Raw genomic sequence first — 22273 nt, forward strand, 5'->3', positions numbered from 1 at the left:
TTATATACCTCATTAATAGCAGTTTTTCATTCATCACAACTATTTTTAAGGTCCACAGTCTTTGTAGCAAGAGATTCTCTGATGTCCTTCATGCCTTTTTCAAGCCCAGCTATTAATTTTATGACTATTTTTCTAAATTCTTGTTCAGTTATGTTACTTATATCTGTTTTGATCAGTTCTTTAGCTATCACTTCTTCCTGCATTTTCTTTAGAGGAGAGTTCTTCTGTTTCATCATTTTGGCTAGCTTTCTGTCTCTTGTCAGTTTTAAGAGCTTGTTATGCACTCTCCGTCTGTGAGTACTGCTGTATTAAAGAAGGCTCTTTGTCCAGGGCCTGACCGTTCAGGAAGCATTCTTTGAATAGTGTCTCTTGGTCTCTCCTGTTGAGACTTTGGTTATTTTATTTCCCTACTTGTAGTGATATTTGGGACTCTCCACCATGTGTATTTTGGCTTCTTTCTTGAGGTTGCCTTGTAAAAGAAAACAGACAGACAAACACACAGGGAACAAAGGCACACAAGTGCTCAGAAAAATCCAAGAAACACACAAACTGAAAGGGAAAAAAGAAGGGAAAAAAAGAAAAAAAACCAAAGAGGAAGGAGGAAAAACAAATAATAAAAATTAAATCAAATTTAAAAAGAGAAAAAAGAAGAAAGAAAAAAGAAAAAAACCCCAAAAGACAAAGGACAGTCTAAAAGCATAAAACCAGAATTCTCAGCTACCAATAAAGAGCAGGGTGTATGCAGTGCTGATGGAAGAGCATATACAAAGAGAGAAATGACAGGCCAGGGAGGAAGTGAAATTGGACAGTGACCGGACAGAGAGACTGAGGCTTAATTCAGAGAGAGAAAGAGGAGAATATGGTAAGAGGCAAGGAGAAAGAAATGAAGATAATGTTACTCAGAGACTATATACAGTCTGATTATGAGAGAGAGAGAGAGAGAGAGAGAGAGAGAGAAAGGTAGAGGTGGAGGTGTAGAATATACATCTAGAGAATGGATTAAATGTGACTGTTTAAGGCAACCAATGACCAGAGTGCCGAGTCCAGCAGAGAGGGATATGAATGAGACCAGAGAAAATATATCTGAATAGAAAGAATTGATCTAGAATTAATCACAGAAGTGCATCTATGTTGGCCTTTCCCCAGGCTCCAGGGGAAAAAAAAAGGAGCTCTCTAGCAGGGATGGCCATGGTTTGGTGTAGGCAGGTCTTAGCCTCCACTGCATCCCATGGGCCGCTCCCTGAAGTCCCACCTTGGTGGTTGTGGGGAGGAAAATGGTGGCACCCCAGTACCTTCTCAAACCAAGCATTGCAACTCACTCTTTAGGGTCTGATCTCCTTGTGCCATGGGCATAGCCAAGGTGGGCCATGCTCTATGTCCCAAGCCAGGCCTTGTTTCCAGATCTTAGTCTGTGCACCCCACTGATACTGCCTGAAATAGACTCGCTGGCCAAGTCCCTCTGAGCAGTTTCAAGCCTGTCGCCTTCCCACTGAAGATAGAGCCAAGCTAGAAGAGCTGGGGAGCGGCTTCAGGTACGTTGCTTCCCCTCCAGTTCAAGCTGGTGAGCAGAGAATCAGTTTCTCCCGGCATCACCTGAGACCAGGGCATCCAGCTCAAGATCAGCTGCACAGCAGGAAACCAGATCACTCTGTGTCCTGAGCTGAGGTTTTTCTCTTCTCCAGGGACAGGGACAGTTCCTTGAGCAGTCTCAGCTGCTCTTTTCTTTTCCTTTTAACTCACCATGGACCCCGCAAAGGGGGCTCTCTCCCTTCCCTCTGTGTCCCTGGGTCCTGGCCCATTTTTATCTTCCCCAGTTCACACTCACACTATGAGGTTGTTTTCTCAGTGGACTCTGTCTCCTTTTCCTCCCAAACTCCTGGATTCTGTAAGGGTTCCTATGGCTTTAGGCCTTCTCTGTTTGAGAGGTGTGGGTGAGTCAAATGTACGGAGCTCCCTACTCAGAAAGTGAAGTTTTAACAATTTGGATGATGAATATGGGAAGTAGGCATTGAGATGTATGCTCCTACCAAAAGGAAGCAGGAAAACATTGTACTGGAGGGCACTGGGAGGGACACCTAGGCGCACCATGGGAGAAAGGATGGAGAAGAGGGAGGAACATGGGAAAGAACAACACAGGAAGAGGATACAGGGAGGGTGCCAGAACCTCTTTCAGTTTTGCTTAAAAGTTATATGGACTGAGAATAGAAGTTTGGGAGATTTAAATCTGGTTTATCTTCTATAACAAATCCACATCACATACTTTTTAAACAGTAGTGTCTACTATGAAAAGTTCCTGAGGCCCTTTAGATGAATTGGAAAAAGCACTTTCTTGTCATGTGCACAAATTATGCTGTGATTATATTAAACTCTAATGAATTTCCAAAATGAAAATAATCTTGAGGAAATCTTTGGCATTAATATTATGCTTAGGAAAGAAAGTAATTTGCTGCTTGCTTGAGTCCTTGATCCCTGTAATAGCATTGATGTCTGCCTGCCCTGCTCACAATGGAAATTCTGTTTGCAGTGATCATTTCACACCAGTTGATTCTGGGAGGAGGACATGGGCAAACTTGTGAGTCAGCCAGCCAACAGGGGATAGAGTGGGCTTCTGTGGTTTCTGTTAAATGCAAGGCATTCCTGTAGGAAGTTGAAGATGTTTAGTAATTAATTATCCAGCATTCCTAAGGAATAAATAGCAGGTCACATTTCATGTTTGGCTCAGTCACTGTTGACTCAAAGTTGTCTGGGACTCTCCAACATGGTACCTGAATGTCAGGACCTGCCCATGCCCTGAGCCCACTAAACCTATAAGATTAGTCTTTCGACCTGAGAAAAAGTGGTGGGTACGTGGATATGTTAAGCCAGAAACATGAAATCCATTCCAAATCTCAGATTTATTTAAACCCTAGTTTAATGTAATTATATATTCAGTGGATATTTCCTCCAAGGGTTTTAATCTGCCTAATTCATTATAAATTGATTTAGGGCTACTATTTCTTTGTTACATATGTTAAAGCTGTAATCAGGTTATGGGACCTCTCTAGACCTTAGGGTTCTCTTTCACAAAATGAGAGAATTACTGTCAGCATCACTGGAAGTGCTGGTCTGTCAAGGAATTTAGAAAGAACTAGAGTATTAGATAGAAATCAATAATAGCAATGATTATGGTCATTATTAGTAACATGTATTGAAAGCTTAATGTGGTCCAGATATCATACCTCCCTAAACTTCACACTCCTCATATGTAAAATAGGGATTAGATTTATTTCAGAGACTATTGGGGGGATTAAATAAGATCATAGAAGAAAAACCCCTCTTAGCACAGTTTTTAACATACTCCAAAATTTAGTGGCTGAAAACAACCACAGTTTCTATAGGTTAGGAGTTTAGGGTCAGCTTAGCTGGGTACCTCTGGTTCAAAGTCTCTCTAGAAAGGCAAGATGGTGGAAAAGTAGGGAGCTCTGTACATTTCTCTCACCCGCATCTCTCAAACAGAGAAGACCTGAAACCATAGGACACAGAACTGCAGGAGTCTGGGAGGAAAAGAGAGAGAGTTCACTAAGAAGACAACCTCATAGGTGTGTGATTGCAAACTGGGGAAGATAAAAATGAGCTGGGACCCAGAGACACAGAGGGGAGGGAGCCCCCTTCACAGGGAGCCACAGAGACACAAGAGGAAGAGAAAAGAGAAGCTGAAACTGCTCATAGAACTGTCCCTGGAGAAGGGGAAAAACTTGGTCAGCGACAGAGAGGGTCCTAACATCCCATCCCTAACTGCAGAGTGTTCAGAGAGTGATCCTGTTTCTAGCTGTGGCGCTGACTTTGGGCTGGATGTCCCGGTCCCAGGTGGCACCAGGAGAAACTGCTCTGCTGATCTCCCAGTTCGATCCCTGCCTGGGAAGTGGCCAGGCCTGGGGGATTACATTTTGGGCGGTATCATTAAAGTGGGCGGACTAAGATGTGGAAAGGAGGCAGAGCTTGGGACATAGAACATGGCCCACCATGGCTACGCCCGCTGCACAGGGAGATCAGACCCAAAAGAGTGATTTCCAACACTTGGTTCAAGAGGTAACTGGGGCGCGCCCATTTTTCTCCCCACAACCACCAAGGCAAAGCCTCAGGGAGCTGCCTGCGGGACTGCAGTGGAGACTAAGACCTGCCTAAACCAAATCATATCCATTCATGCTGGAGAGCTGCTTTTATTTTTTACTGGAGCCCGGGGCAAGAACATTGATGCATTGCCATGATTAATTCTAGATCACTTTTTTCTATTCAGATATATTTTCCCTTGTCTCATTCGTATCCCTCCCCTCTGCGGGACTGAGCACTCTGGTCATTGGTTTCCTTAAACAGTCACATTTAATCCATTCTCTAGATGCATATTCTACACCTCTGTCATTACCTTTCTTTCTCTCTCTGGAATAATCAGGCTATATAGTTTCTTTGAGTAATATATATATTCATTTCTTTCTCCTCGCCTCCTACTATATTCTCCTCTTTCTCTCTCTGAATTAAGACTCTTAGTCACTCTGCCTGGTCACTGTCCAATTTCACTTTTTCCCTGCCCCTGTCATTTCTCTTTGTATATGCTCTTCCATCAGCACTGCATACACCCTGCTCTTTACTGGCACCTGGGAATTCTGGTTTTATGCTTTTAGACTGTCTTTTGCTTTTTGTTTTTTCTTCCTTTTTTTTTTCTTTTTCCCTTTCATTTGCTTGTTTGTTGGGTTTGTCTCTGCGTTTGCATGCCTTTGTTTCCTGTTTGTTTGTCTGTTTTCCTTTTCAGTACTACCTCAAGAAAGAAGCCAAAGTACACATAGTGGAGAGTCCCAAATATCACTACAAGTAGGGAAATAAAATAACCAAAGTCTCGACAAGAGAGACCAAGAGACACCATTCAAAGAACACTTCCTGGAGGAGGGCACTTGTTGGGATGAGCACTGGGTGTTATATGGAAATCAACTTGACAATAAACTAAGAAAAACAAAAAACAAAAAGTTCACTTTCAGTAGTTTGCATTGTGAAAATAGACTTTTTTCCCTAAATATAAAATTTTATTATAACTTTGAATACTCTTCTTCAGATTTTCAAACAGCCCTGTCTCCAAACCACAACCCCTGCCACCCACAACCTACTAGGGTTAAAACTGCAGTTTTAGGACTTTGCTTCTTTCTCTCCTCTCCTGTCAAAACATACTGGTCTCATGAATCATTTCCTTCAGGTTTTATTTTGTGGCAAACCAATTTGACATACAAATTGGAAGCTACAAGTTTAAACTCATAATCATTTCAATTTAATTGGGGCTTTATCAATGGAAGAATTAATCAATTAATGTATAAGAAACTAACAACTGGGGTTCTGTGAGCTAACAATGTGGTATAATGCAGATAGCACTGGTCTGGCAGAGAACAGTGTTCTAGACTTCTATCAGAAACTACCAGGGTGACCTTCTGCAAGTGACTTAGTCCCAAGGATCTTTAGTTTCCTCATTTGTAAAATGAGGAGATTGGGCCAAGGTGGAATTTGGGAGATCAAAACTTTCTAACATGTACTACTAGATGAAATATAATCAATCTGGTCAGTCATGCATAGAGATGAAGCAGATGACTTCTGGGGACCTCTGAGCTCCAAGGTTCAGTGATATTTTAGGGGTAGGGGTGCTTCTCCTATATACCCAAATCCCACTTGTAAGCCTATCTCTTGTTGGTCTAGGGGCTGTTCTGCACTTGGACATATGGTCCCTACTTTGGCCTCACCTGATTTTCTGTATTAATGGAGTAAACAGTGTCAGTCTGATCTAACAATCCACAGGAATAGGCAATATTGACTGCTGTCTCCTGCTTATCTCCAGTCAAGACCCAGAGCTGGATTCCAGCTTCCTGCAGAGCAGCAACTGTGTCTGGAACTCCTTCTTGCAGCTGGTCTTCGATCCCAGTGGCTCCTGGAGTGATCAAAGACACCAAAGCTTACATTTAGAGTGAAAAAGTAGCTGTTTAATTTCCCCAAAGCCCTATCAAGCCAGACAATGATTATTAAATATCTCCAATGTTATAGTCTATGCTAAGCACCCAGGATAAAGCAGTGAAACAGAGCTGGTCTCTCTTGCAGCTCAAAAGCCTATTGAAAAAGAATTTATAACTGAAATATATGAGGAGAAAAGCCCAGAATGCCAGGTGAATATATACTAGAATACCTGAACTTCATCTAGATAGCCAGGGAAGGCCTTTCTAGGAAGTGCCATTTGAACTCAGACCTGGAAGATAAGGCCAAGAAGTGGCAAAGGAGGAGAATTCCAGGTAGAGTGATAAGCATGTATGAAGGCTCAGAGGTCAGAGTAGATGAAGTGAAGTAGAATGGGGTGAGAGATGGGCTAGGAAGGGAGAGAAGGCTGTTGGATCATGCAGGGCTTTGTCAGAGCATTAAAGGATTTGAGATTTATTTGGTAGACAAGAAAGCTATTAAAGGGAGTTAAGTTGGAGAGTGACAGGATCCGTTTTGAGTTTTAAGATTGTTCTAGGGAAGAGATTGAGAAGCAGGATGAGATTAGAGGAGTAGCCTCTGCAGGCCTAGCAGCAATGGGAGTGGAAAGAAGTAGAGACATTTGCTCTCTAACAGTTCACAGAAGAATAGGGACTCAGAATTTTGATAATAATCTTGGAATTAAACATGCAGACTCCATAATTTCTGAATAATCTCAAGCTTTGCACCAATCCCTGGTGAATATATACCCAAGTATCAAATAGTTGTGAAGCAATTAAGCAAAAATAAATCTGCATATAAATTGAGATTCATTTTAGGCCACAGACTAATGGCTACTCATTTCACTCTGGGCAGGAGCAAGGCATTTCATTTCTTTTAATAATCCCTAGTGACAATAGGTTGGCAAAGCAGTTACACTGGATGGATATTGAAAAGACCATTTTATAGTGTGGGACTCAGTGTAAATGCAATGCAGCATTAGTGGCAGAGCAGATTCTTGGTGGTAAGATGAAATCTCTTCTCAGTACCAGTCGTCTCCTTCCCAAGCCACCTGGAGGGAACAAAAATGATGACTCTATTCTCATAAGTGCCTCTTTTGTATTGCAGGCCCAGATGCACAGGTAAACAACCCCATGAAAAGTGATGCTTTAATCCTTGTCTTTCTCTCCAAGGGGTAGCCTGGAAGGTGAGATTCTGAAACTGATTTATACTATAGGGAGGCAAAGTGAAGGAGGAAAGAGGAAAAATGCATTTGTGTGAAAGAAAAAATGAAACAGAGGTGGTGAAAGTCTTTCCCAGCAAGAGAAGCCAACAGATCTTGACAAGCACATTCTCTTTCATGCCAAACCAGCTGAGGAGTACCTCTCACTGACTGAGACTAGAATGCTACCCCAAAGCAAAAGCAGCCTCAGGAGGGTGAGGAGGGAGTCACATGCCCTAATGGGATGACATTCTTGGCCTTGTGTGGTGGATAGAGCTGTCTGGACTGGCTACCTTCTGGTCTCTGTTAAACTAAGTTTTCATGACCAGCTTTCAGAGGGGCTTTGAAAGGCAATAGGGAAAGGCCCTCGAATCAAAACACAGAAACAAAAAGAAGGTAGGAGGAGGTGGGGAACAAACTGTCTCCTCCTGCTTGCCACTCTTCCTGCCAAATCTTGTTGCTACCTTTCATAAGTAAAGGCATTACCATCTTTTTTCAGCAACCCTGGGTCTTTCGCCTTGCACCCTTGCCTGGCTGAGAGCTTGGAGCAGTGTGGTTTATATAGAAGAGAAACTAGGGCTTAGGAGGATTGGGACTGGGCATATAGCACACGGCCAAGATTTGGCCCTCATCTCCAGTTCACCATTGCCTCCCAAGACGAAAGAAGGCTTTAGCCACATGGCCAGTGGGTGCATGCTGTCAGGCGTTAGCTTTTTCAGATCTTGCTCCTGAGCTGTGAGGTGATTAACCCTGATAAATAAAGCTTCCTCCTTATACCTGGGTAATGCTCTTCCTTCCACAGAAACACAATACTTCGTCTTAGCTGGTCTCCCTGCTTCTCATCTTTCCTCAGCATATCAATCGAACTTCCATACAGCAGTAGCCAGAGTAATTTTTGTAAAGTATGAATCTGTCCCTGTTTTTACTCCCTTCTTTCTTAACCATTAGCATATGATTTAAGTGTTCTTCATAACCTGGGTCATGCTGACCTTGCCCATCTCACATCATTTCTTCCCCCAATTCTGTGGTCCAGTCACAGCAGACCTTGGAGTTTCCAGCCTATTGGCGCTGTCTCATCTCTAGCTCTTCATTCCGTCCCCTCCCTCTGACTGAAAACTCTTCCCGTTTGCCTGACCAGCTCCACTGCTCTGCTTGATTCTTGTCTTCCTGCACTCTCCTTGGTCCCTGTCTAGATTGTGCCCCCACACAACCAGGCACATCTTCCAGCCCAGCCCTCATCACACTCACTTGACATTCCTTGTTGAATCATCCAGTTTCCTTGCTAGATTGAGCTCTGAGAGGACAGGGCCTGTGGCTCCTGTTCCCTAGTCCCAATGGTTAGCATGCAACTTGGCACATAGTAGATGCTCAACAAGCATTTGAAAAAAATGGAGAAACAACCAAGCTCCTGGGTTTCATCCAACAGGAAGTGTGGGAATGCTCCTGGGCATCCTCAGGAAGTGGTGTGTGGAGTCTGGGTTGGATATCAGCACTATTTGTGTCAAATACCTGGAAGGGCACTCCAGGGAAGGCTCCTGAGACACATCTGTAGCAGTGTCAGAGTCAGGACCAAGAACTCTCTTTAAAGCTTGCAGCATTCATTTTTTTTTCTTTTAAATTTAATGATGACTTAATTTTAGCTACCAAGTAAGGTGAGTTGATTCTCCAGATACTGTGCTGCCTCCATCAGAAGCTCATCTCGGTTTTCGAGGGATGACTCTGCCTCACGTCGGAAACTGGCCCATCGTTGGAAGTCATCTTCACTTATGACCTACGGAACAGGAAGAGTCTCTTTCACAATGTTGGGTGAATCTCGCCAGATTCTGATGTGCCGGGCCTACACCCGGCTGTGCTTCCCTACACCTTTAGACGTAGGAATTACAATTCTCTACAAAATTATTTCTCTTCAATGTTTTCTGTTTATTTGTTTTGAATGCATGAATCAATGAAGGATTGATTCTCTTGTTCCATTATCACCAAATATCCATTGAGCCTCAGAGCACAGCAGGAGGCTATGAAGGTATAGCCTCATGACAATCAACTCAGACAAGATTCTTGCATGCCTGGGCTTATGGACTAGTGGAGGGTGAGAGACATTAATTCATGTAAGTTATTTAAAAGAACAGATAATTTTAAGGGGTTCTTTACAGAAAATAGAGTGACATGATAGAATGTGACTGAATAGGGGAGTAGCTGTGGGGAAAGGAATTATATCATTTGGATTTTAGGTTCTCTTAGACAAAGTGAAATCCAAGTTGAGATCCACAAATATAACCACTGAAGGGGTCAGTTACAGGGAGGGCAAATGCAAAGACCATGAAACATCAATGGACTTGGCTTTCTTTCTGTCCCTTGAAGACATCGGTTGCCTGAAGGTTAGAGAGACAGGTAGAGAGGTGGCAGCAAGTGGAGGTTCCCAACAGCTGGAAGAACCAAACTAGAGGGCATATCTTCCTCCTTTGGAGTCCACAGCACATTTATATCCCTCTGTTAGCATTACATGCATATTGTCTCTTATAGCAATAAATTATTCTTTTGTCCAACATGGAATTATAAGGAAAACCAAGGGGACACAAGTAGGCCTTTGCTCTTGAGGAATTCACAGTCTTATTAGAGGAGGCAAAGCAGGCAAAATAATTTCAGTGGAAAATAGAAGGTGTTAAGGGTATAGTTACAATTTGTGGAGGAGTAAGCACTGGTCACTGTCTCAGGCACTGCACCTGTGTTATTTGAGTAATCTCCATGACAACTGTATGAGGTAGGGGGCATTAGTACCATCTTGCACATAAGAAAACCCCAAACTCAGAGAGGTGAAGAAACTTTCCCAAGGTCACACACCAGGTAAGTGGTAAGATTGGAACTTGTACCCAGGTAGGTCTGACTTTAGAGTGGGTACTCTTAAACTCTGCTGCATTAAGCACCGTAAAAGAGATAAAGAGCTCTGGGGATTTGCAGAGAAGAAACTAGTTTTAGCTATCTAGACATGGATATCATCATAGCTCCCCTATCTGACTTTAGGTGTCTCATTAGATGCCTCTAATCTGGTATTTATATCTCTTTGCCTGCCTCCCTTGCAGAAGCTGCAAAGTCAAAGGCCTGCAGGGTAAGAGGTGGGTAATTACATGACTATAGCTGGGACAAGGGCAATGCAACAGGGAAGGTAGGGGCTGTGACTAATTTCAGAACACAGGAAAATATATCCCTCATCAAAGGGATCAGCTACTACTTTGTTCTAGCTATTAGCTGCAATTCAAGAACGGAGACCCAGTTAATCAGATTCTCAAAATCCTTGGTCTTTGTGGTGAGTCAAAATTTTGAAATATTGGAAATGGTTAATTTTGAAAATATTAAAACAACCACTATCATGGGTCTTCTAAAATGAAATAGAAATGACAGACTCAGTGTTGAGACCTTATAGCTACTAAAGGAGAAATTTATTTTTACCTTTTTGGCGATGCACAGTGTTCGAAGGCCATCTCTTGCATACAAGTCTAGATGCTTCTGGGTCCTGGCTCGGATTTTCCTCACCTTCTTTTCCACATCAGTATCAGTTGCTGTCAAATAGTCATTGTCCTCCATGAGGTCATGTACAAATGCTTAGGGATCCTTGTTCTTAACACTCTAGAAGAGTGAGGAGGAATCCCCTTATAGCCCACCCCAGAAACATAGAAGATCTCTTTTGGCTGTCAGGATGTGCCAAAAGGTGATGGCTCCAGGAGTTCTTAAGTTCTCTGCCTTCTGTATCTGATCATCAAAAAAGCCTGGCTGAGAAAAATTCTATTTAGGGAAGGTGGGTTGTGTTAGATTTTGTTCCCAAACACCTGTTTGCATTAGAATCACCTGGGAACTTAAACAAATATTAAAGATTCCCAGGTCCAGTGGAAGTCCTTCTGAATCAGGGATGGACCAGAAGTCTGAATCTTTATTACCTCAGGTATTTTTCAGGTAGCCAGTTTAGCCCTAGATAAACTGTTTGCTAAGTCTTAGACATACCACCCATCATCCTGTCTGTCATCTATTTCTGTCTTCATATCAGGTTAGGTCCCAAGACAGCCACAGATTTGAATCTCATCCCTATGTTCTTCACCACATGGTGGGGGGGGGGGTACAGTGATTTAGGCTTTCTTTCTATAATAAGAAATGGCCTTAGAAAAAATAATTTTTGCATTTACTATAAATCTAGTATAAAAATATTTCATTGTGTTGCTCAAAGTCTCCTTTAGGAAGTCTTACTTGTTTCTTTCAGAAGAAATTTATCTTTTTCTCCTAAAATTACAGTACTTTTATCTATCAGGTAAAAATAATTTTTCAGCCTCGGTTGGCGGGTATGGGGCAGGATTGATGCCATCACTACCTCCTTTATCTAAGGTGTCACAGACATCACTAATCAGGTGCAACGCTGTGTAAAACTCAGCTGGGAGAAAGCTTCAGAATCCCCCCCACCTTTTTTTTTTTAAACCAGGGCTGGATTGTAATCTTTAGAGGCCCAAGGTAGTAAGCAGATTTTATGTACCTCATCTACTCCCTCCAAATAATGCAAAAGTAAACATACAATTCTTTACAGTAAAATAATTATAAGGAAACCCAACAAATCTCTTATTTTTCCCATGGCATTATTCCAAGGCTGCTTTATGCAATATAAAAAGCCTTTTAAAGATTATCTTCTCATTTTTCAGGTATTACTTTTTCCCTAGGGCCTTAAGCACAATCTTTGTGCTTATTAGCACTACTGTCTTATTGAGCACTATTTACAATATTTTATTTTCAGAGACATTAGCTCCCCAAGATGAAACCCTTTTGCCTTCTACCTGTGTGCCCTGGAGTGTTCACTTTTTTGCTCAGGCTACTAGGAACCTCAGTGTCAAATTGAATCTTCGAACACTAAATATTTTACATCTCAGGTTATTTTCTTCTCTGCTTTTCAAAGCTTTGATTCTTAGTTTTAATAATATTGTGTACGTGTCTTTTATTGGAAGCATCTCTATTTTTGAATCAGGTGAAGAAGAAGAATTAAAAAAAAAAAAAAGAACATCTCCAGGGCAGCTTGGATGGCTGTTGCCCAGGGATAGAGGACCGTGGTTCCCTTGATTCAGAAACACTGAATTCACTTGTCTGCCAGAGTCTGGGGATGAAGAAACCTAATTAACTCCCTTCCCATTCTAAACACTCATCAATCCCCATGAACCTCTTGGCTTTGATCCATAGCTGATAATGCAGGAGGCACAGGGCTGCCTGGGCAATTCTAAAGCTTGGCTGGAATCTACTATCCTGGGAGAATCACAGACCCATAACTGTCTTCTTCTTGTTAGCAATCAGGAAGAGGCTGCACACTAATTCATGCTGCTCCAAAATTGGACATTGATATGTAGGGACTTTGGAACATTTTTCTGGCTTGGAGCAAGTTTATGAAAATCCATTTGGGGGAGGCTGGGGAAAAGGATGGTAAAGGGGGACACCTGAGGCTTCCCAGAGTGAACTGAGCCTGGCGCAGAATTCTGGCAGCATGGAAAGAACTGTGAGCTGGGATTCAACATACCTAGGCTAGGATTTACCACTGGTTAGCTGTGCCACATCTATTAAGTCACTTCCTTCTCTGGGTTCAGCTGTCTTCTCTCCAAAACTAAGAGTGAGGACCACAGTGTGTTCTAGGTTATGTTAATGAGTGTCCTGGTAGAAAAAAAAAATTGTGTATGGATAATCATGTTTAAATGAGTTTGGAAAACCAGAAACTGGGATAAATAAAGAAGTTTCTCCAGTATAAGACTGCCTCAAATCTTTAATAAGCTCATGAGCACTGTAATAATCCAGGGCGAGGAGAAGCAGAATGCAGCACGCTTTAAGAGAATTGCTTTGAGGAAAGCATCTTGTGGCCTCTGTTTCAGTTGGGACTTGCTGGACTAACTGACACTGTAACTCCAGCTCCTCATTACTTTTCTATGCTGCTGCTTAAACCAAGGAGCCCTCTTCCTGGAGCCCTGGTGAGGTGGGACTCACCGCAGGCCGGGTCTTCCAGCAGGTCCATGATAACTGAATCTGCGCCTTTGGTGTAGATGATGATCTCGCCCGTCAGTGGGTGCCTCACAACCACAGACATTCTCTTCCTGACAGAGTCAAAGCCCAGGGTGCAGAGGACGTCGAAGGTGAGGCAGGTGCCCCGGGGCAAGCGCACAGTCACCTGCTTGGGTGTCCTGGACACCAGAGTGAAGCTGTAGGCATGGGCGGCATGTACCAGGGCTGCCTCATCAGGGCTCTCAGCCTCATAACAGAGCTCGGGGCTGGCCAGATCTAGACCTGGGGCCTCCAGCACCTCCTCCAAGGAAGCATCTAACCCAGACCCCTGGATGTCATCCTGGTCCCATGTGCTGCTCCTATAGTCACCGTCGGTGGAGTAGCCTCCACTGCACACAGATGCATCACTTCTCTCTTCTGAGTCTGGAGTAGGCATGTTGGCCCCCAAATTCTCTACCAGATTGGTGTCAGAGGGCGCAGTGGGTGAAAATGACTGGCTCAAGTTCGAAAGCTTCAATCTGTGGAACAGCTGCTGAATCTTCTCCAGGGATGTCCCCAGAGCCTTGGTGGGGGTTGGCATGGTGACCTTGTGGTCAAAGGAGGGAAGTGGAACATTAACTTTTAGTGTTGGAAAAAAATATCAAGCTGTTCTTTGGCAGAATATGAAGGTCATTTTTCAATAAATCGATTATTTGGGGCTTTAGTGATTATGGACAAGTCTCTCCTCTGATAGCCTCAGTTTACCTACCTAAAGCATGAGAAGATTAGGCCAGATATTTCTTTCCAGCCTTGACATTCTAGGGATTGGTAATGCTCAATTTTACCATCCTGCTTTGGTCATGGACAAAGGAAAGAAAAGGAGACAAAAGCCACACCCATAGTAAGAGTCTACATTCCCAGGGCCCTTCCCATGGCCTTATCGGCTTTATCCTTGCATGCAGCATCTTATCTCATCTTATCCCCAGCAATTCTAGCAGATGCCATATTATCCCAACTTCTGTATGAAGAAACCGAGGCACAGAGAGGTTAAATAATATGGCCGTGACCACCTAGTGTGTAGGTAGTAGAGGTGGACTAAAATCTGTGTGTTCCTGGCTCTAGATGTGGACTCCTGAGCTACCTGCCAGCTAACATCTCCTCATTAACTTGAAAATTGGGAGGTGGATGCTGTCCTTCCCAATACATACTTCTTGCTTTCTTGAAAACAGAGTTAATTTTTCAGAAAACATTTTCTGCATCCCAAATCTCCCTAAAAACTTTTGATAACTTGGTGACATTTGGGTGGCTGGAGTGGGATCTAGGTGTAATCTGGGAGGCTCTGGATTGGTACCTGGGTTAACCCTCTCTTTCTTGATTTCAGAGCCATAAGTTAGAACACTCAATTATTCTTATCAGTCACTCATAAGGGAGCTTGGGTGAGAGTTTGTAGATAATTGAAGATCAATCTATCTTTAGTGCTGAAAAACAATTCAGAGTATAAACTTCTATAAATGGCAATCCAGCTGCATTATCTCAAAATTGGCAGAACTTCACCCATGGTGTTAATTGTTATTATTTTTTGCCCTCACATAAAAGCAGAGACCAGTATAATGTGGTATTATTATGGAGCTGTACAGAGGGTTCTGCTGTGTATTAACCATACATCCTTTGTGAAGTTGCCCAAGCTCTCGGAGCTACTGTTTCTTCACTTGTGAAATGCAAGGACATAGCTCATAGCATTTTGGGGTTGTGAGGGTTAAATGATAATGCAGGTGATGTGTTTGGCATGGAGCCTGGCACATAGCAAGTGCTCAGCAAATATTAACTCTTAATATCTACCCTACAGACAGATAGATACATATAGCTTAAAAGCTACATAGAAAGCTTATCTATAACTTCTTCCATTTCTTTTTAAAAAATGAAGAAACTGAGGCCCAGAAAAATAAAAATCTGTTCAAAATCCCACAGTAGTGAAATTGGTGATGCTGTGACTCGGGCCCAAGTGTCCTGTCTCCCTGTTCAGAGCTTCTTCACCCCTTGTCCCACCTCCTATCCACCCCACCACCCACTATTGATGGTCCTTACCCTCTGCCTGGGCTCAGTGGTTGTGGAGACCATGACAGAGTTGCAGATAGTTAGGGCGAGGAAGAAGTCAGCAATGGAGGAGGTGGTGGAGAAGGAAGGCTTGGCTGGTTTGGTGTTTGACAAGGTCTCCAGCCACAGGGAAGCATCTTGCACTTTGGCCAGTAGATTTTTGTCTGGAGTCACGTCTTTTTCCTGAGAGAGAAAGGCCTGGATGAGAATCTTTCTTGAAGGGACTGGGGAGGAAGCCCCCTCCAGCAGATTCTTTGCACTCCTGGGGAAAGGATGATATAGTCTTCCTGAAAGTCCTGCCTCTAGCACATCTCTTCCTCCCACAGGCCTGGTCAATGCATTCTAATGTGAATTTTCCCTTTCCCTCAATTGACATGTCACATGTTCATCGGTTATAGACTCTGGCAGTCCTTCCCTCACAGTGGCTCCCCACCTTCATTGGTGATGCTTTCAGCTAGACTCAGACCTCTAGCTCTCAAATCTGGATTCCTGTATCAACCTCTGAAGTGATATCTACCTCTCACCTCTTTTCTTTCTAATTCTTCATATGTGTTATCCATGCATCTTCCTAAAACAGCATTTCTCTTAAGGTATTCTTGAGCTTGAAAACCTTTAGGAGATCTTTGTTGTTAGCACAATCAATTCAGTCTGATATCTAAATTCTTTTCACAGTCTGCATTTCTACTCTTTACCTCCACCACTTCTCAGTGCAGGACCCTCAGCTCAGCCTGGTCGTTTGTTGCTGTCTCCTAGATGTATATACTACCCTTTTATGCATCTGATCATACCTTGCTTGAAAAAGCCTCTCCTCCCTACCAAAATCATACCTAGACTTCAGTATCCATGAGAAACATGTTCATGAGATCTTATCCAGCCCATAAGGAGTTCTCAGTCTTCTGGGCCATGATATTATATTCTTGAACTCAGAATCTCCATAGGAGTCAAGCAGGTAAGGTAAAAGAGGGAAGTTGTCCAGGTACAGATGAGGACACTGTGGGATGGCGGGGGCTGTGAGACCTGGCAAGTCCTACCCTGCCTGAAAGGTGGCAACTATTCTGCTAGTGAAATGCTCTGATGCTGGTCCAGTTTGCCAAATCTATTGATTTTTCAGGATAAAGAGAGATGATGTGAGAACTCTTGTTTTTTAAAAAGAAAAGTCTGTGGGCAGGATCTGACTCATGGGTTTCCAATTTTTCACATGCTTATAGAAGTTGCCACTTATACCATCCCTTTGGAATTCACCACATATTGAACTGTATTTTAAATTCAATTTTCTTGGGTCACCTGGGTGGCTCAGTCGATTAAGTGTCCGACTTCGGCTCAGGTCATGATCTCACGGTTCGTGGGTTCGAGCCCCACGTCGGGCTCTGTGCTGACAGCTCAGAGCCTGGAGCCCGTTTCAGATTCTGTGTCTCCCTCTCTCTCTGACCCTCCCCTGCTCACACTGTCTCTCTTTCTCTCTCTCTCAGAAATAAATTTAAAAAAATAAATTCTTTAAATTCAATTTTCTTGTATCCATATCGAATCTCTCTAGAGATAAGAGCTTCAGAGATTGAGACTGCATTTTCCACAAAGTTGTACATTCTATTTCAAAGAAAGCTTGGAGCAGAAGTTCAACAAACACTAGCTCTTAACAGATATGACAAAAGCCACTATGCAAATAAATTGCCACACAAAACCATTTATATCAGTGTTCATAGTTCACAGGTTAATTAAAGTTTAGAAGAAAGACAGTTAATGGTTGAAAATGGTGGACTGAAGAAATCTTGATTAATTTTTTTCAGGGTAAGACTGGGTGCCAATGAGCTAGCAGGTTTTTACATATAAGAACCCAAGTTGAGATTAAAAAAAAAATTGAAACAAAATCCTGTAGAGAAAGAGTCCTCAGACTGTGTCTTCTCTGATTACCAAAAGCAATGATTTCAAAAGTCAGACTCTATCCTCCCTGGGGCTGCTGGCACAGGTGAGCTACAGGAGAGGAAACCGAGACAAACAGGGAGATACTTGATGCCTGCAGAGATGACAGTTGGGCTTTCCAATAGCACAGGAAGGTGAAGAGGAATGGACTGGAGCAGAGAGTTCCAGCTTTCATTGGGAGTGCTATCCAAAAGTCAATACTGTACCTCCTCTTGTTCATTCCATCCTAAGAAGACAACATCCAGAAAAAAAGTGCTTCTTATTAAAAGGAAGAGTGCTAGCTCTCAACAATAGCTACAACATGGAAAGAGCCTAAGTGTCCATCAACGGACAAATGGATCAAGAAGATCTGGTTTATCTATACCATGGGAATACTACATGGCAATCAGACACAATGAAATCTGGCCATGTGTAGCAACATGGATGGACCTTGAGGGTGTTATGCTGAGCGAAATAAGTCAGGCAGAGAAGGACAAATATCATATGTTTGCACGTATAGGAGGATTAGGAGGAACTTAACTGAGGACCATGGGGGAGAAGAAGGGGGGAAATGGTGGGGGAAAGGGAGAGAGGCAAACCATGAGAGACTCTTGAATACTGAGAAACAAACTGCGGACTGATGGATGTGGGGGGGGGGAGGGAGGAGATGGGCATGGAGGAAGGCACTTCTGGGCCTGAGCACTGGGTGTTATATGGAAACCAACTTGACAATAAACTATTTGTAAAAAAAAAATAATAATAAAATCTCTACAAAGAAAAAAAATAAAAAAAATTTTAAAAAAAGGAAGAGTGGTAGTAAGACTGCATCAGATCTCCATTTCTTCTCATTGTCTTATGAGAAGCAATGGTGAATGATCCACACCATATGGCGTCACTGTTTTCAGAAAGCCTAAGAAGGGAGCTTGTATCATTCAACCTCTTTGCCTTTGAATGACATCTTCCTAGCAATGGTTCACATTGATCAAGCTCTTCCTACTTTTACAAGCAAGGTCATTTATGTAAGCTCACTGGCTTCTCACAGTCCCAGGTTGAGGCAAAATGAGTCTCAACTTAAATGAAACCCAGAAAGATGGCTGACATGACCAAGTCACTCAGTGAGTCAGTAGAAAGCCAGAATTAGATGTGAGCCCCTTTGACTGAGTCCTTTCCATGGTCATGGTAAAGTAGATGTGTTCCCTTATTAATGCTCTTAATGCTTCTTGGCAGACTCCTCTAACCAGATTCCAGGCTCCATCTACTGCCTGTCATCAGTGTACCATCATCACTCAAGGAGCTCTGAGCTCATTTCTCAAAGTAGTAATGATAGTTCCTATTCATATAGCACTTCTTACATTCTGTGTGTGTCCATTACTTCATTGCATCTCCACAGCAACATTATCTGTTGAGTACTATTATCCTCCAGTTATCTGTGTATCAGATGCTGAAACTGCTGTCCAGGGAGATTAAGTGTTTTTCCCATAGTCACAAAGTAAATGAGAGATTTACTTTCACTTGGTTTGAGATAGTCCAACTAGAATTCATGCTCTTAACCTTTGTGTCAGGCAAGGTCCCCCACAAGAAGGAATTAGCCTTTGATACTTGCTGACAGCCAGCATCTTTAGTGTTTGGTATCCCACGTACAACTAAAAGGTTTATATATCCAATCCTTAGGGCTCAGCAAATAGTATGTGAGATTGTAAAAGATTGTGGAAATCTTCTTTTTTTTTTAGAAAATAGACTCCATTTGGGGGTGGGGGTATATATCATGGGATGCCTTTTTATTTTTTATTAAAAAATTTTTAATGTTTTTTAAAAAGTTTATTGTCAAGTGGGTTTCCAATAACACCCAGTGCTCATCCCCACAAGTGCCCTCCTCTATGCCCATCACTCCCCTTCCCNTGTGTAGGAGGGTGCCCGCATATCCACATTGTCGCCAGCATCTATAGTCTCCTGATTTGTTCATTTTAGCCACTCTGACCAGCGTGAGGTGTTATCTCAGTGTAGTTTTGATTTGTATTTCCCTGATGATGAGGGATGCTGAGCATCGTTTCATGTGTCTGTTGGCCATCTGGATGTCCTCTTTGGAGAAGTGTCTGTTCATATCTGAACAGATCTATTACTAGTGAAGAAATTTAATCAGTTATCAAAATATCCCAACAGATAAGAGCCCTGGGCCACATGGCTTCCCTGGGGAATTCTACCAGATATTTAAAACAGAATTAATACCCATTCTTCTCAAGCTATTCCAAAAAATAGCAATCGAAGGAAAACTTCCAGACTCATTTTACGAAGCCAGCATCACTTTGATTCACAAGCCAGACAGAGATCCAGCAAAAAAAAAGAGAACTACAGGCCAATATCCTTGATGAATACAGATGCAAAAATCCTCAACAAGATACTTGCAAATCTAATGCAACAGCACATAAAAAGAATGATCCACCATGATCAAGTGGGATTCATTCCTGGGTTAGAGGGCTGGTTCACTATTCACAAATCAATCAATGTGGTACATCACATTAACAAAAGAAAAGATAAAAACCATACAATCCTGTCGATAGATGCAGAAAAAGCATTTGACAAAATAGAGCATTCCTTCTTAATAAAGACCCTCGAGAAAGTCAGGATAGAAGGAACTTACTTAAACATCATAAAAGCCATCTATGAGAAGCCCTCAGCTAACATCATCCTCAACGGGGAAAAACTGTGAACTTTCCCCCCCTGAAATCAGGAACATGACAAGGATGTCTACTCTCACCACTGTTGTTTAGCATAGTGCTGGAATTCCTAGCATCAGCAATCAGACAACAATTTAATGTTTATTTTTTAGAGAGAGAAAGAAAGAGACAGACAGAGCATGAGCATGGGAGGGGCAGAGAGAGAGAGAGAGGCACAGAATCTGAAGCAGGCTCCAAGCTCTGAGCTGTCAGCACAGAGCCTACCATGGGGCTTAAACCCAGGAATGGTGAGATTATTACCTGAGCTGAAATCAGACACTTAACTGGCTGAGTCACCCTGGTGCCCAGATTGGATTGGCATAAAAAAACTGTTTATTTTGAGAGAAAGGGTGGGCAGGGCCCCATAGAGGGGCTGAGCAGGAGAGGGAGAGAGACTCCTGAGCAGGCTCTGTGCAATTAGCAATTAGATGCACATGGGGCTCCATCCTATGAACCATGAGATCATGACACGAGTTGGCGCTCAACCAACTGAGCCACACAGGTGCCCCATGAAGGGGACGCTTTTAACCCTTACCACAGATGCCTAGAGTTACAAACAAGCTTGGATGTCATCAAAATCAAAATCTTTCATTTTCCTGATGACAAAATTGAATGGCAGAGAGGAGGGAGGTGAGCTGCTCAAGACTTCGCAATGAATTAGGGTCAGAACTAGGGCAGCTTTCTTACCATCTGACTCCCAGCCTCTGACAACACACTGCTTTGCTCCAAGCTATGCATCATGTCTTTTCAAGTGGTGACACAGTTAAATGATTTAGTGGTTATTCATTGCATGCCTATTTACCCTTTAGTACATGAGTGCTATGAGGGCAGAGACAATCAGTGATATGTCCCCAGTGCCTAGCAAACTGCAGGTGTTCAAACTTCTGTTGACAGGCTCCTATCTAGGACATCATACTACCCCACCACTGATTAACTCATGGGGTCTCTGTTAAAATGCTTCTTTAGTATATTTCCTCCCAATCATACAGCAATGCATTAAAAAAAAAAACAACCTCTCCAAAGTGCCTACTTCTCAATGGCACTGGCAGCAAGCCCAGCCTGCAGGTGTCAGCCACAGATGTCAGTTAAGCTTTATCCAGTCACCACAGACTGTTTCCATGGGGCAAGGTTCTTCATGGTTCCTTCTGCCCACAGCCCATTGGTTTCCTGTCTGGCCCATTAACATTTAGGAACTTGGCACTTAGAGAAAGCAGTGCCCCCGCCCACCTCTAGGCCCTTTGGCTAGTCTATTTTTCTGAAGGAAAAGAAATACAAAACTGTGGGTTCCAGTTTAGATTAGAGCTTTGTGGCAGCCAGGTACCCAACTGGTTAGATTTCTTTCTATTGCAGAACACCTAAAGCTCATAGAAACCTTTGATGAAGGTAATCTCAGGCCTCACACTAAAGCCTCAAGGATCCTACTATTAATCATTAGATTACATTTATTGACAATTTACAACAAAATCAGGTGCTTTGCTTACTGGTGTTCATCTACATCATTTACTCATCATGACAGCATTGAAATAGCTACTATTATTCTCCCACTTTAATTATGAGGTAAATGAGGCTCATTGAATTTAAGTAACCTGTCTAAGGTCACAAAATCAAGAAAAAGTCTGGGTCTTGAATCCAGCTCTGCATCCTGATGCCAAAACCTGAGCCCTTAAACATGATGTCAGCACTTTCCAATCTTTAACATGCACACAAATGAACTGGCCATCTTATTTATACTCAGATGCTTAAACTCAGATATTGGTTCATTGGGTCAGGTGTGGGTCTTAAGCATCCCAAATATTCTCATGCTGCTGGTCTGAGGACCACAGTTTTAGTAATGAGGATTTATATGGACATTGTGTGCTACATGCTTGGGTTATGTTCCACATTGAAGGCTGGGGAAAGGAGGCCAACCTCTAATCTGCTACTCTCTCTCAGTTTTATTTTTTATTTATTTTATTTAAAAATTTTTAAATTTTATTTAAACACGAGTTAGTTACCATATAGTGTAATAATAATTTCAGGTCTCTTCTCAGTTTTAATGATAACTTACTCAAATTCACATTGATGACTATCACTCATTGGGTACCTATAGCACCTCTGTACCCATACATCCAGCATCAAGAGCAGAGTTCTATAGGCCCTGTTGTTCTTCTCACCTCCCCAATGGGCTGTAAATCCTGAAATCAGGGACAATAGCCTTTAAACCTTACATCACAATGTTTAGAACAATATATGCCATATTTTGGATGCCTACTCAATGTGTGACAATAACCGAGAGGCTATTCTAAAGAAATGTAGATACTGAATAGATACTGGAAGAATTGGACAGAAGCAGACCCTTCTATTTATTTTTGGTGAGTGTCTAAACTGGTACAACTTCTTTGGAAGTATCAATCAAAATAAA

General features: G+C 42.5%; 1 protein-coding gene across 1 annotated transcript in view; it reads right to left on the reverse strand.

Moving 5' to 3' along the window:
• Positions 1–22273, reverse strand: part of ATP10B (ATPase phospholipid transporting 10B (putative)) — a 201978-nt gene that overhangs the window by 35681 nt on the left and 144024 nt on the right. The window contains 5 exon segments of the mRNA XM_077780727.1: positions 5757–5941; positions 8825–8951; positions 10625–10734; positions 13175–13775; positions 15254–15445. Coding sequence (XP_077636853.1) covers positions 5757–5941; positions 8825–8951; positions 10625–10734; positions 13175–13775; positions 15254–15445 — 1215 coding nt within the window.

Source organism: Crocuta crocuta, unplaced genomic scaffold (assembly GCF_008692635.1).
Source record: "Crocuta crocuta isolate KB4526 unplaced genomic scaffold, BGI_CrCroc_1.0 scaffold343, whole genome shotgun sequence".
Classification (NCBI taxonomy): Eukaryota; Metazoa; Chordata; class Mammalia; order Carnivora; family Hyaenidae; genus Crocuta; species Crocuta crocuta.